This window comes from Rhinatrema bivittatum, chromosome 5 (assembly GCF_901001135.1).
Source record: "Rhinatrema bivittatum chromosome 5, aRhiBiv1.1, whole genome shotgun sequence".
NCBI classification, from domain to species: Eukaryota; Metazoa; Chordata; class Amphibia; order Gymnophiona; family Rhinatrematidae; genus Rhinatrema; species Rhinatrema bivittatum.
In genome coordinates, this window is record NC_042619.1 from 96,625,432 (window position 1) to 96,640,534 (window position 15,103).

General features: G+C 39.9%; 1 protein-coding gene across 2 annotated transcripts in view; it reads right to left on the reverse strand.

Moving 5' to 3' along the window:
* The window catches only part of UBL3 (ubiquitin like 3), a 258,473-nt gene that overhangs the window by 127,601 nt on the left and 115,769 nt on the right, over positions 1-15,103 (reverse strand). The window contains exon 1 of one of the 2 annotated variants that reach the window (XM_029602621.1): positions 840-911. The exons of the other annotated variant lie outside the window; for it this stretch is intronic. Coding sequence (XP_029458481.1) covers positions 840-896 — 57 coding nt within the window. The 5' untranslated portion in view covers positions 897-911. Of the gene's footprint in view, positions 1-839; positions 912-15,103 lie in introns of those variants that run through there. 2 annotated transcript variants of the gene reach the window in all.

The window sequence follows — 15,103 nt, forward strand, 5'->3', positions numbered from 1 at the left end:
AGAGACTAGCCATAATGCCCTCACCCTAGATAGGTATTTATACCTCTATGGGAGGCCCACCTAGGTGAGGTTTAAATATTAGTGTAGGGGGTTAGGTTGAGAGAACATTGCACAAATCTCATCTTTGGGTGAGTTTCCTCACTCCTAAGGTCATCAAATGTTCACCCCTAAACCTCACCTTGAGTTACTAGGTGGGCCTCCCATAGAGATATAAATACCTATCTAGGGTGAGGACATTATGGCTAGTCAGTCTCTCTCTCTCTCCCTGGATAGCTATGCTGGTGCTCCGGGAGCTTCAAAATTAGTCAAACAGGCCTTTGAGAACACATTGCTAAATACGATCAAGCCTTAATGCAACCTATCGCACGGCTTAACGCTATTAAAAAAGGTGTAGCTAAAATCCGCGTTAAAGCCGTGCGATAGGACTTTGCAACATAGTAAACCCAGCCCACTCCCGCCCCTTCCTCCTCCTCTTTTTCAGATTTGCATCGCACCATACGTTATGGTGCGATCGCATGCGTTACAGGTGTTTTTGCATGCGTTAAGGGCTTATCGCATGTGAAAACGCCTTAGCGCATTTTGATAAATGACCCTAATAGTTGGGCTTTCACTAAACATCCATATTTCATTGCTTCTTAACTTTACTATTCTAAGCTGTACAGTCCATGTATTACCTTTCCTAAAAGAGTTTCAAAGACATTTTGGTTAATCTGTACCTTGAGGCAGAAATGCATTTCAAACATTTTCAGGGAAACAAAGCAGTACCAGGTAGAATATTCTTTGAAATACAAAACTGCCTGTTTATGAATCTTGGGGGAAAAAAAGGAAAAAATATTTACACCATCCAGGGCACACTCAAACCACTTCATTTTAGCAGGAACATCAAGAAATGTCATTCTGAGTTTTGCGAGGCTTACTGAGCTCTGAGGCAGATTGCCAGAACTTTGCCATTTGAAAGCACATCTAAGTCACTGAAACACAATAAAGACAAAATATGAAAGATTTCATTGTGAAAGCTGGAAAGTGATTCATAAATTTTATATAAATAAATAATTGCATGTTAGATGCAAAAGATAGCTTTTAAAATGTATTACTCATCCTTAGCTATCCAGAGTCCTGGTTTGCATTAACAGAAATGATGCAGTGGCATGGATGAAAAGCAGTCTTACTTCTTTCCAAGAAGCCTTCTTTACAGCTGTTCATTCTTACCACATTAGACAAAAGCATCACAGACTGCAATGCTATTGCACGCTCTGTCTCCAGCTGAGCTTGCGCAGTACCAAAAGAATGAGGGTTGAGGAACTCAACTACCCCAGTAAAGCAAAATATAAAGCGTTTCATTGTTATTACAATAACCAACATTTTTCTTGCTTTTATCTTATTGTAAATGTTTATGATACAATGCTTGTGCTTGGACAATAAGATATCAATATTGACCATTTCAATAACGCATATCAACCAATCAGCCTGCAGCTTTGAAAATATCTAGTCATTCTAATCAAGCATCCAAATATAATAAGGTGCACTATATGCAGTTTTAATCCACTTTAGTTATCACAGCGTGAAGAATACTATGGTAGAGTTTCTATGGTCAGTAATGTACAGACATTTCAGCAGTGGGAATGCACAGTAAATGGGTACCTAATCCTCTTCCCCAACAGAGACCCCCATCCTACTCATAACAGATCCCATCCCCTATTTATAAATCCTGCAACCCTCAAATACCAACATAGGCAGCCCCACACCCACCTGCACAGGAACCCACCCCTTCCAACAAGTAAGCAATGCCCAGACACTCCTACCCCAGTGATGCCAAAATTCAAAATAGCATCAGCTGACCCAAGGCTCCCCTTTGCCCCGCACTGTTAGGAGAAGATGGGATACCTTCAAGGGATACGGGGATCTGTCAGGGATGCAGAAGGGGCATCAATGTTTTTACTTATGAGTAGCTGCCCCATTCACAATCGCAGCCTGAATAGAGGGGAAGGAGGGGCAGAGCACATCTGCCGGCATGGTAGTTTGCTAATGCTCTCAAGGAAAGTTAATTACATTTCAAGGATTATCATGGATTGCAAAGTCTGGCACCCATTGCCTCTGATTTTTAAACATTACTGTTAACCTGAATTAATGCATTTTTTTAATGCATGTTAAATGTCAAATTGAGCATGTAAATGTGCCTTAATAAATAATCCCCCTATATCTGGCCATTAAAATATCCCTGGAATTTATTAAGATTCTGAAGTGCAAAGCCTTATAAAGCACTTCCTTTGATACTTCCCTACTGGCTTACGGTGCAAACTCTACTCAGCTCCTTCCAGTTGATTGGAGGCCTTGCACTATTTTAAGTGCTGTACTTGTACCTATTGTTTACCATATCTACGTACCCACCGTAGCTTGAACCAATCTGTACTTTTTGTAACTCTAATCCTGGTTTAACATGCTTTGAACTGTCTGGTTGGAAAAGCATGATTATAAATAAAATCACATAGTGTCTTAGTGCATTAACAAAAATTATTTTATGGATTATAAGCACGTGTGAAGATAGTTACATAGATGTTTTGGTTCCCTCTCTCTCATATACAGACTCCTACAGCATATTATTTTTTCCTGTACACTCACATATACCTAAATATCTTTAAAGAGACTTGTGAGTTTGTTTGCACATGTCTCTAATGATAGGGCATGTGAAAGGATTTCAACATAGATCCGGTGTCCCAAGGGCCAAGTGACTTCCACTCCAGGGAAGTTATACTTATAGACCATCTTCCTCAAACAAAAGTTCAATCCAAAACGGCTTACACCAAACAAATAACACAATAAAGAAACAAATGGAGTAGAAATCAGAACGAATAAATACAAGAGTATTCAGAAATGTCCATAGCTCCAATTGGTTGATGTGAAACCTCTGCTCCAAAGCCAAAATCCTTTAATGCACGATGTGTTACTGTACTTATATATCCTAGAACAAAAGAAGTTAGCTGTAACAGTTGGACTGCCATTGCTTGCTGCTTTATGATGTGTGTGGTTGCGCAGATTTACCATGAACAGTCCATGATGCTATCAGACAAAATAAACAATGCTCAGATTTTTTTTTTCTACTTTGCAGCTGGCATTACACAAGGAAGTTCAAACATATACATACTTACAGATCATACCTCATTACCATGCAGTCACAATACTGCTTATTTTTGTTGTACAGTCAATTCCACTGAGACCCTCTCTCACTCCATAACCATTTACAGAAAATAATAAAAGCTGAGATGGGAGAGGGAAAATGTGTTGCTTCATCTTTGGTGCATCTATTTCAACAATACTTTAGTGCAGGGGTGAGGGCCACATTAGCAATCATAAAGCCCGGGGTTGGGGGGAGGTGAAAAATTTCACAAGCCTGGGAGTTTTTTTTTTTCTCTTTTTCCATTTTGCCTTTTTTTAATTCATGTTTTTGCCTTTTTCTTTTCCTCTTCCACCCCTGCTGGTTTCTTGTGTTTCCTTTTTCTCCCCCTCCCCTCTAAATTCTCCTCTAGGAAGCAGGGGCAGCTTAGAGACTGGTGGCTCTTTTCGGGCCCAGGTTAGTAGCTAGCGGCAGTCGCTCCTCTCACCCCCAACAGCACCAGGGTCCTCACGCTGCCTCCTTCTCCTCTCTGCCCATATCTAGCATCATTTCTGCCATAGCCTCTTTTCCTCCAACCCCAGCTGTAACTAGCAGCTTCCCCTCTCTCCCGCTGTAAATGTGACCTCCTGTAAGCCCAGCTGTGGTGAGGTGTTCAAGTCAGTGGCAACTTCTGTGATCATTTGTTTTAGAGGGGGGTCAGGTAGTGAGAGAAGCAAACAGCAGGACCGGAACAGGAGCTCCCATTGCCATTATGGGTTTCAGAGTAGAGTGATGGGAACCACCTCATTCCTGCTTTAGTACAATTTTAGGTCCACAGTATGTTTGGATAAATATATCAGAATGAATCCTATAGCATGGCAAGTATTTGGCCCAGTCAGGGCTTGGATCCCCAGCAGCATGTATTTTTTTTCTTTCCCTCCTTACCTTAACCATAGTTTTGTAAATATATACATATAGAACAAAATCTCTACCTGGATCAGTTGGGTGGAGCACCCAGCATAGGTGGAGGGAATGACGTGGTAAAACCACAAGTTTCTCCCACAAATAACAAAAACAACTGGAACTGATACAAGGACTGAACCATCTGTGCAATATTTACATTAGACTGCCACACACTTCTAATTCCACTGCTCTGTTTTTCTTGTACATGAGGTATGAACAAAATGCAAATCAAATGCATTCATATTCATGCAAATAAATACTTATTGAACTACGATGGAAATCATAAGACCCTCAAAACATACGAGGCCTGGTGCATACCTTCCAGGACAGTGTGTCCCAGCAAATGAAATGTTGGCCGAATGGGATCTACCCAGAAGGAATAGGTTAAGCTTTCTTGTCTGGGATTAGATTGCATCATATCCTTTGGTCTGAAGCAGCAAACCTAACATCTGAGCAACGGTGCACTTACTGGATAATATCTTGATGTTTACTGACTCCGTGTAATGCTGGTCAGCACATAGGAAAATATAAACCAAAGTGCAAAACACACTGTTAAATTAATGTTTCTTTCTTCTTGTCACCTTAGAAAAAATAATAAATCTCATTATGTGAATGAGACTTATTTATTTATTTATTTAAAAGTTTTTATATACCGCACACTTGGGCATTTACATGTCCGTCTAGGCGGTTTACAATCTTTCGAACATAATTAAAACAAACAACTTGAACAAATCTAGCTCATTACTTAATATGGACGTTTCATCAGCTATGTGCTTTGGTTAAAACCAGAAATTACTTTAACAGACTAATTATATTCAAAATGAGCTACTTCTTGTGTACGAGTCTAAATTCAATAGAACAGCAAAATGTAATGCTTGGCATTAAGGTTTCACTAGAACCTATCTACCTACTTTATTAAAAGATTTATTTTCCCCTCAGAAATTTTTAAACATATAAGGACGGATTTTCAGAAGGCCACGCGCGAAAAATCCGGCCTTTACGTGCGTGGCTGGGCCTAGCTCGCACGGAGCCTATTTTCAAAAAGGCCCAGCCACGCGCATAAAGGCTGGTACGCGCATAAGAGCGGGCTTTCCTGAAAGGGGCAGGGCTAGAGGCGCCCAGTACAGCGGCCATTTGCCGCTGTGCCGGGGGATCGTGCGCCGAAAAGGGTGCAGACACGCTCAACTTACTCCTGCTCCTTGGCAGAAGCAAAAAGTAAAATAAAACAATTTGGGGTAGCTAGGATAGGGATAAGGGGAGGGCAGGATAGGGGAAGGGAGGTTAGAGTAGGGCATTGGGGAAGTCCCCAATGCGTCTCCTCGCGTATTTACAAAATTAGACACACACCCCCGTGCGCCAACCCATAATTTTATAACATGTGCGCACATGTTATAAAACCGCGCATCCTTTTTGAAAATCCACCCCCTAATTTTTAAGTTTTCTTCCGACTCACTACCCCTTACATATAGGATATCTGCCTATAGTTTGCTTTTCTGCCATAAAGGACTGACTGTCAAGCAATATGCTTGCTCTTAATATAAAACAAGAACAGTAGTATTTCTATCAAGAGTACAAGATAAAAATGTTCCTGAGCAATTTTTATTTGAAAGGCCTACCATTCCTTTTCAAGCTAAAGCTCAGGATCTAGGGGTTATAGTTGATTCCCCCCTTTCCTTGCATCCTCACATCAAAGCTCTGGTTCAGCCATCCTACTTCACACTGTGGATGCTGCGTTATATTAACTTACTCTGATTTCCAGACTGTCATCCAATCTTTCATTCTGTCCTCTTTGGATGATTGTAATGTTTGTTCTTGAGTCTTTCTGAGTCTCATTTGAAGGCTCTCCAACGTATCCAAAACTCTGCTGCATGTTTCATTTCCGGTTCTTCTTTGCATGACCATATTTCTCCTGTTTTAGCTGACCTCCATTGGCTTCTTGTCTGTTCGAGGGTAAAGTTTAAAACCCTTACTCTGGTTTTCAAGGCTTTACATGGCATGGCATCCCCATGTATCGTCTCTTTCATATGCAGGTACTGTCCTACTCTGTCTATCCCATCAGCTACTCAAAATTTCGTTGAAATACCCTCTCTCAAGCAAACTCATTTATCAGTATCCCCATAAATAAATTCAGTATAGCTGGACTTAATAGTGTCCCATGTGAGATCACGTGCTCAGAAAGCAACTAAAAACATTTTTTCTCTCCAGCTTTTCCAGATATAACTTATGTTCGCTAATTAATGAATTTTTTTTTTCTCCTCATTATTCGGTTTTATTGTTTTTCACTATTTGTTTTGTAATCAATTACTGTTTCATGATGTATTATTGTTAAATATTTTTGTGGATCAGCAGAACATAAATTGTTTAAATAAATAAATAAATGTAGGATTAGTACTACTGAAAGTGATACTGATCCATTAATATCAAAACAGTCTATTTTTCAGCCATTCTGGATGGCTCCCAAGAGAAGATTACATCCAGAGCAACAGATTGCTCTGACCCTGAAAGGGACTGCACATGCAACACATTCTTCTGAAATAGATTCAGTAATTTTTAGCCAACAGATTTCAGTATTACCTGATCTGTTGCATTCTACGCAATATAAAAATACTTTTCCCACAGTTGCATTGACAGGTGTTGTCTATTGGGTTGAACATGGGAACAGACTCATGGAATAGACTCTCATTGGAGGTGAAATAGATAACTGGTAAAATCATTTAAAATAGCATGGGATAGCACAGAGAATACCAGTGGTAAAGAAGGGAAGACAAAGCCAGAGACTGAATGAAATATCTGGCATTGCAATCGGGCAACCAGATGAACCTAATAGACCTTATCTGCCGTCATATTCTATCACAGTGGTAGGAACAGGGCTGGAAGATTGAAATATTTCAGAGGAATGAGGACAAAACAAAGTATAGAGAAAGGAAGCACAACCTAGCAATACTACAGGGCATGGAGTACAAGGGGCTGATGCCAACAGGATACAACGTCCCAGAAACTAACCTGGTCAGTACTGGGCATCTTCACTAGTACTGGTAGATGTTTAGATTGGTCAGAGGTCAAGGGATATGAATGTCAGGTTAAATATGGAATCTTGTATGGTTAATAAGGAAGAAATCCAAAACTAACTTGCAGAAGGAGTGATAGGTAACCTATAAGCAGTCAACCCTCTATGGCCGGCAGCTGGGATATATCCTTTTCAGTGTAGACAGGAATATATCTGAGCAGATGGATAGGCCAACTAGTCTTTCTGCTATCTACCATATAACTATGTAAGAAGCAAAAGCTTTCCAAACCATCATAAACCAAATATTATAGCCTTATTTTGTAAGTAGTCATTCATACAAATGTATGGTTTGGAGATTGGAAAGAGAAAACTCTCCTGATGAAGTGGTGATAAGAAGATGTTTAAGGACAGAAGAGAATATTAAATTCAGGAAGCTCTGCAAGACCAGACCACAGGAGTATTTTAAAGTAACAATACAAAGTATATTCTTCAGAACAACAAATTTGCCCGTTTCTGAATTCTGTTTATTCTTTCAGTCTTATTGCTAGGTCTGTCTTTAATTTGTCCTTATACATTGTCTCTAGAGTATTTTTACATGTTATAAAGCAAGTTTGCTTACCCGTAAATAGAGTTTTCCAGACAGCAGGATGAATTAGCCATTACAGGTGGGGGGATGTCATCTAGCAGCGCCTACGTGGACTCAGCTCTCAAAGCTTGGGAAAGACTTTATCAAGCATGCACGGGAGTTCCCATACATGCACATAGTCTTGTGAGCTCCCTTAGTCTCTTCCAGAACTTAAGCTTTAGGAAGGTAGTCTAATTTCCAGGGAGGCGGGCGGGTATTAAGAATGGCCAATTCATCCTGCTCTCTATGGAGAAAACTGTTTACAGATAAGCAAACTTGCTTTCTCTGTCAACAAGCAGGCATGGAGAGTCCCAAGTTGAAGATTGCACTGCAGAAGCAGTTAACTTAAGACATCGCAGCCCCACCAGCTGGAGAGTGGACTACTGGGTGCACTCTCCAGCTTGTCCTGCTTGTCCAAAATTAGTCTCCTCAGGACATCCTGTCCATACAGTAGTGTAATGTGAAGAAGTGTACAGATGACTAAGTAGCAGTTTTGCATATGTAGGCTTCTACGAAAGCTTCTAGGAGGCTTCTAGGAAAAGTAAAAAGTCATGGGATAGGTGGCGATGTCCTTTCGTGGATTGCAAACTGGCTAAAAGACAGGAAACAGAGAGTAGGATTAAATGGACAATTTTCTCAGTGGAAGAGAGTGGATAGTGGAGTGCCTCAGGGATCTGTATTGGGACCCTTACTTTTCAATTTATTTATAAATGATCTGGAAAGAAATACGAGTGAGATAATCAAATTTGCAGATGAGACAAAATTGTTCAGAGTAGTTAAATCACAAGCAGCTTGTGATAAATTGCAGGAAGACCTTGTGAGACTGGACAATTGGGCATCCAAATGGCAGATGAAATTTAATGTGGATAAGTGCAAGGTGATGCATATAGGGAAAAATAACCCATGATATAATTACACAATGTTGGGTTCCATATTAGGTGCTACAACCCAAGAAAGAGATCTAGGCGTCAAAGTGGATAACACATTGAAATCGTCTGTTCAGTGTGCTGCGGCAGTCAAAAAAGGCAAACAATGTTGGGAATTATTAGAAAGGGAATGGTGAATAAAATGGAAAATGTCATAATGCCTCTGTATCGCTCCATGGTGAGACCGCACCTTGAATACTGTGTACAATTCTGGTCGCCGCATCTCAAAAAAGATATAATTGCAATGGAGAAGGTACAGAGAAGGGCTACCAAAATAAGGGGAATGGAACAGCTCAACTATGAGGAAAGACTAAAGAGGTTAGGACTTTTCAGCTTGTAGAAGAGACGGCTGAGAGGGGATATGATAGAGATGTTTAAAATTATGAGAGGTCTAGAACGGGTAGATGTGAATCGGTTATTTACCCTTTCGGATAGTAGAAAGACTAGGGGGCACTCCATGAAGTTAGCATGGGGCACATTTAAAACTAATCGGAGAAAGTTCTTTTTTACTCAACGCACAATTAAACTCTGGAATTTGTTGCCAGAGGATGTGGTTAGTGCAGTTAGTATAGCGGTGTTTAAAAAAGGATTGGATAAGTTCTTGGAGGAGAAGTCCATTACCTGCTATTAAGTTCACTTAGAGAATAGCCACTGCCATTAGCAATGGTAACATGGAATGGACTTAGTTTTTGGGTACTTGCCAGGTTCTTATGGCCTGGATTGGCCACTGTTGGAAACAGGATGCTGGGCTTGATGGACCCTTGGTCTGACCCAGTATGGCATTTTCTTATGTTCTTATGTTCATGGAAATGGCCCTTAGATGATCCAGTGAAGTTACCATGGTTCTCACTTGATAAGCCTGGTCAGAGTCTGTAATCTGTAAGCCTGATAGTGCATAACAGTGTGCTATACAGTCCAACAGTCAATTGGACAGATGACTTAGAAACACAGATTTAATGAGTTGTTTTATTATTAAAATATTAATAAGCCAGCTGGCCTGATGAGAGTGCAGTGCTATGCACTGCCATGTGGAAGGTCCTAGTTCGATCACCAAGTCGGGTCTTCCACTCCCTGGGTTGTTTTGAGATGCTACAAAGGTAGCAGTCACAGCCACATGACCATTCCTTAAGGGTGATACCCAATGGCTGGATTCCGGATCCAAGACTGCAAGGTTCCGAAAGGAGCCCTTGTACATGGCCTCTGGCACAGGACCTTCATCCCAATGACCAGTATGCTGGAGTGAGGGAGGGGGGGGGGGGGTTTAGGGAAAAAATTCCCAGATAGTTGTCCGTGTTTCTGATTGAGCTGGAGGCCCAATGATAAAGGACACACTGCCAGGTCAAAAAAAAATATATATCTATATAGTCTAAGTCTTGGCAGATTTTGAACTTTCTTAGTAGTTTCATATCTACAAATGCTGATTTATTACGTGATCTGAAACTGCATTTCCCTCTATTTGTGTTTCTATTATGTGTAGTTTTTAGTCTCCTTGCTACCAAACACCTAGAAATTTAATCTTTCATAACTATTAATCTTTTCTTATGATGAACATACGCTCTTTTTTAAACTTGTAACATTTCCAAAATTAAAATGCACAGTGACAAAGAGTGTAATGAACAGTAAAGCCAGCTGCACTGTATGCCCAGAAAGAAACTATAACAGTTTAAACTAATCCATTATTTCTAATATGTTTGTCAGACAATCCATTGTGCAGAGCTGAAAGCGGGATCTGGTATTTAAAATAAGAGTGCATTTGTCATACAAACTCGCTATCAGGAAAACAATTGCCTCTCAATTACTCTCGGCTTGAGTTATTCAGCTGTACAGAGGCAATCTGCATCAACCTGTGACCAGTGATACTGTCACACAGTGGTGCCAGAGATGGCTAGGACATCAGCTGTATTCAATATGAAAGTGCTCATTTATAAATTAATGCTCTTCAAATGCTAATTAATTATTTGATGAATGCAACTGTATTTCATTCATTTCTTCAACAGTCAAGTCTGTTTCCTATCAACAGATTATCTGGTTATTCCAAAGCAGTACAACCAATACTAAACTGCAGCTCCTATATGGTAAATCGGGCAACTGTTGAAATGTGAAATGGATGTGAATATCACCGAATGTGCCTTATTTTTTTCTTTTTTAATACATGCCACAATAGCGTGAACAAGAAATGCAACTCTGCCCACCCTGTGATGATAGTATCTGTGGGTTGCTCCAGGGAAGAGTGATCTAATGTCTGGAGAGGCAAATCCAGGCAGCTGATAGTAGAAAGTCTTTCAGGTGTTGATGGCAGGCGAAACATGAGAAATGGGGGTAGCCCCAGACACAAATAAGGAGCAAGAAACCTGAAACAAAGTGAGAAGCTACAGCACACCAGGGAACCAGGAACAAGAAGAGGTAAAGCAGAAACACAGAAACCAGAGCTACAAAGAAGTCTTCTGGATTCAGGCAAAAAAGACAGAGCCAGAGTACAAGGAATAATAAGTAGGACCAAGCTCTGGCAACTGACTGATGAAAAGCCTGTATATAAACACAGATCTAGGTAGGAAACAAGATGGCCTCTGGGGGAAGTGAGGAGTATAGAGCTGAGAGGACTGGATAGAGTGTCCAAGCAGCTCGCCACATCACTTACAGGCCAGAAGTGAAGTCATCAACTGATCCTTACACACACCCCATTTGTCTGTGATATCTAAAGAATAGCAATACAGTGAGAATTTGTTCTCCTGAACAATTCAGACAAATCTGATTGGTAAAATCCTGATCCTGTTCTGCTAATATTTAAATTGGTGACAAGAACAAAGAATTGCAAAGGTTAAAAGAATGTACTGATACTTAGTTCCCAGGTGGCATGTCCATACACAATTGACAGTTTCAATATGTCATTGGCAAGAACCTGGAAAATATATATTTTTGCAATATTCTCCCTAAATGTGTGTCCGTGAGCAGAGGCAGGAGATCTGCAACAGGGTCAACAAGGGAAAAACATTTTAAAACAAACTTTAAAAATTGAAAACTAGATTGCATTCTTTCCCCATGGTGCTGCGAAAAGTTAAGCTGAGATATATGCTGCCCCATTTGCTGTTTTCCGGAGGAGGCTAACAACATAGAAATCTTACCCCAAATGCAACAATTCATTACTGTTTGAGCACACTATTCAATAACGTTTTTGACAGTTTTTTCCCTATTGAGAACAAAGGGGCATAAAGTAATTATCATTGATAAGTTTTTACTTAACATCAATTGTTTTACAGTCCAGTGGATATGGCTAAAACCTAATTTACTCTCTTTTGCCCTATCCCCACAGGCAAAGGTGAAAAATCCTAGGCTCTTGGGTGACCAAATGTAATTACTGACATCTGACAGTGCACCAGCCAGTCCCTCACTCATACAAAAAGCAGAAGAGGCTGCAGAAATAGCTGGGGGGAGAGAACATGAACACAGTAAAGCAGAACTTTCTTAACCAAGAAGCAATCTGAGCGATTCAGGACAAAGGATATATATCAATAAGGACCTGATCATAGGTTAACTCGGCACACTGGAAAAGCCAAAGTGGATACACTATACTGGCTGATTCTTTAAGAACCTAAGAATTGCCATACTGGATGAGACCAAGGGTCCATCAAGCCCAGTATCCTGTTTCCAACAGTGGCCAATCCAAGTCACAAGTACTTGGCAAGTACCCAAACATTAAATAAATCACAAGCTACTATTGCTTATTAATTAATAGCAATTTATGGATTTATCCTCTAGGAACTTATCCAAAACTTTTTTAAAACCCAGTTACACTAACTGCTGTACCACATCCTCTGGCAATGAATTCCAGAGCTTAACTATGCGCTGAGAAAAAATAATTTTCTTCAATTTGTTTAAAATGAGCATCTTGCTAACTTCATGGAGTGCCCCCTAGTCCTTCTATTATCTGAGAGAGTAAATAACCGATTTACATTTACTTTTTCAAGTCGTTTCATAATTTTGTAGACCTCTATCATATCCCCCCTCAGTCCTCTCTTCTCCAAACTGAACAGCCCTAACTTCCTTAGCCTTACCTCATAGGGCAGCTGTTTCATGCCGCTTATAATTTTGGTCGCCCTTCTCTGCACTTCTCTGCAGAGAAGAGAAAAATGACAGAAAATTAGATGGATTTAGCCAAGGGAAGTCTTACCTCACCAATTTGCTATATTTTTTTTTTGAAGGCATGAATAAACATATGGATAAAGGTGAGTCAGTTGATTTAGTGTACCTGGATTTTCAGAAAGCATTTGACAAAGTACCTCATGAGAGACTCATGGGTTAGAACACAATATTCTATTGTGGACTGAAAACTGGTTAAACGATAGAAAACAGAGAGTAGGGCTAAATGGTCAGTTTTCTCAATGGAGAAAGGTGAATAGTAGAGTGCCCCAGGGATCTATACTAGGCCTGCTACTTTTTAACACATTCATAAATGACCTAGAGATGGGAACAATGAGTGAGGTGATCAGATTTGCTGAAGATACAAAATTATTCAAAGTTGTTAAATCATGAGAGAATTGTGAGAAATTGCAAGAGGACCTTGCAAGACTGAGCAACTGGGCATCCAAATGGCAGAGGACATTTAATGTGTACAAGTGCAAAGTGATGCATGTAGCGAAGAGCAGCCTAAAATACAGCCACACGATCCAAGGTTTCACATTGGGAGTCATGACCCAGGAAAAGGATCTAGGCATCATGGTGGATAATATATTGAAATCCTCTGCTCAGTGTGCAGCAGCGGCCAAGAAAGCAAATAGAATGCTAAGAATTATTATGGTGCGACCACACCTTGAGTATTATGTGCAGTTTTGGTCACTGCATCTCAAAAAAGATATAGTGGCATTAGATAAGGTACAAAGAAGGGCAACCAAAATGATAAAGGGGATGGAACAATTCCCCTATGAGGAAAGCTAAAGAGGTTAGGGCTCTTCAGTTTGGAGAAGAGATGGCAGAGGGGCAATATAATAGAGGTCTATAAAATAATGAGTGGCGTGGAACGGGTACAAGCAAATCGGTTGTTTACTCTTTCAAAAAGAATAAAGACTAGAGGACATTCAATGAAGTTACTAGGTAATACGTATAAAACAAATAGGAGAAAATACTGTTTGGTTTTTTTTACTCAACTCATAATTAAATTCTGGGTTTCACTGCCAGAAGATGTAGTAAAAGTTGTTAATGTAACTGGGTTTAAACAAAGTTTAGACAAATTCTTGGGAGATAAGCCCATAAACCAGAGCTTGTGTTGAGTGAAAAAGAATTGTCTCTAATTTGTTTTAAATGCGTTACTTGCTAACTTCAAGGAGTGCCCCCTAATCCTTGTATTATCTAAAAGAGTAAATAACTGATTCACATTCTCCTGTTTTAGTCCTCATCATTTTATAGACTTTTTCCCTCATCCATCTTTTCTCAAAGTTGAACAACCCTAACATCTTTAGCCTTTCCTCATAGGGGAGCCATTCCATCCTCTATCATTTTGGTCACTCTTCTCTGAACCTTTTCCAGTGCAACTGTATCTTTTCTGAGATGTGGCAACCAGAACTGCACATAGTACTCAAGGTGCGGTCTTCACCATAGAGTAAACACAGAGGTACTATGACATCCTCCGTTTATCCTCCATTCCTTTCCTAATAATTCATAACATTGTTTACTTTTTTAACCACTGAAGCACACTGAGTTGATGATTTCAATGTATTGTCCACTATGATGTCCAGATCATGTTCATAGGTGGCAATGTCCAACATGGAACCCAACATTATGTAGCTACAACATGGGTTACTTTTCCCTATGTGCATCACTTTGCACTTGTCCTTATTAAATTTCATCTGCCATTTGGTTGCCCAGACTTCCAGTCTCTCAAGGTCCTCCTGCAATTTATCACAATCTGCTTGTGATTTAACTACTCTGAATAATTTGGTATCATTTGCAAATTTGATCACCTCACTCGTTCTCTCTTTCCAGATCATTTATAAATATATTAAAAAGTACCGGTTTAGTGCATAAATCCTGGAAAGGCAAGCCATCTTCGTGCATCTCTTTCCTGCATAGCTTACAGAGGTGTCTGTAAATTCTGGATTTGTTGCCTTGAGATGGTGATGTTAATCTGTTTGCCTACCAGAGATCCAGCTGGCTATCCTCTATGCTAAGACAAGGACCCTGATTGTCCAAAAGGATGACCCAACCACAGCTAAATCAGTGTAAGAAAACTGGCTAAATTACTAATTTAAGTGGGGTAGTGAAATTTGCATGGCATTTGAGAAAGGCAAATTAACTGAGATAAATGTAGGGGCTTCCCTAACTTTTGTAACAAAAGTCATTTGCTCTGTGAAACCAGAAACCAAAATCTACCATATATAAAGCCAATGTATATTTTATGCTGCTACAATAAAATGTAATATTTACCTCTAAAAGGTGTGGATATTCTGTTCTCATGTTATCTGATTTTATGTCAGATAATCCACAACTGTAGAATCCCT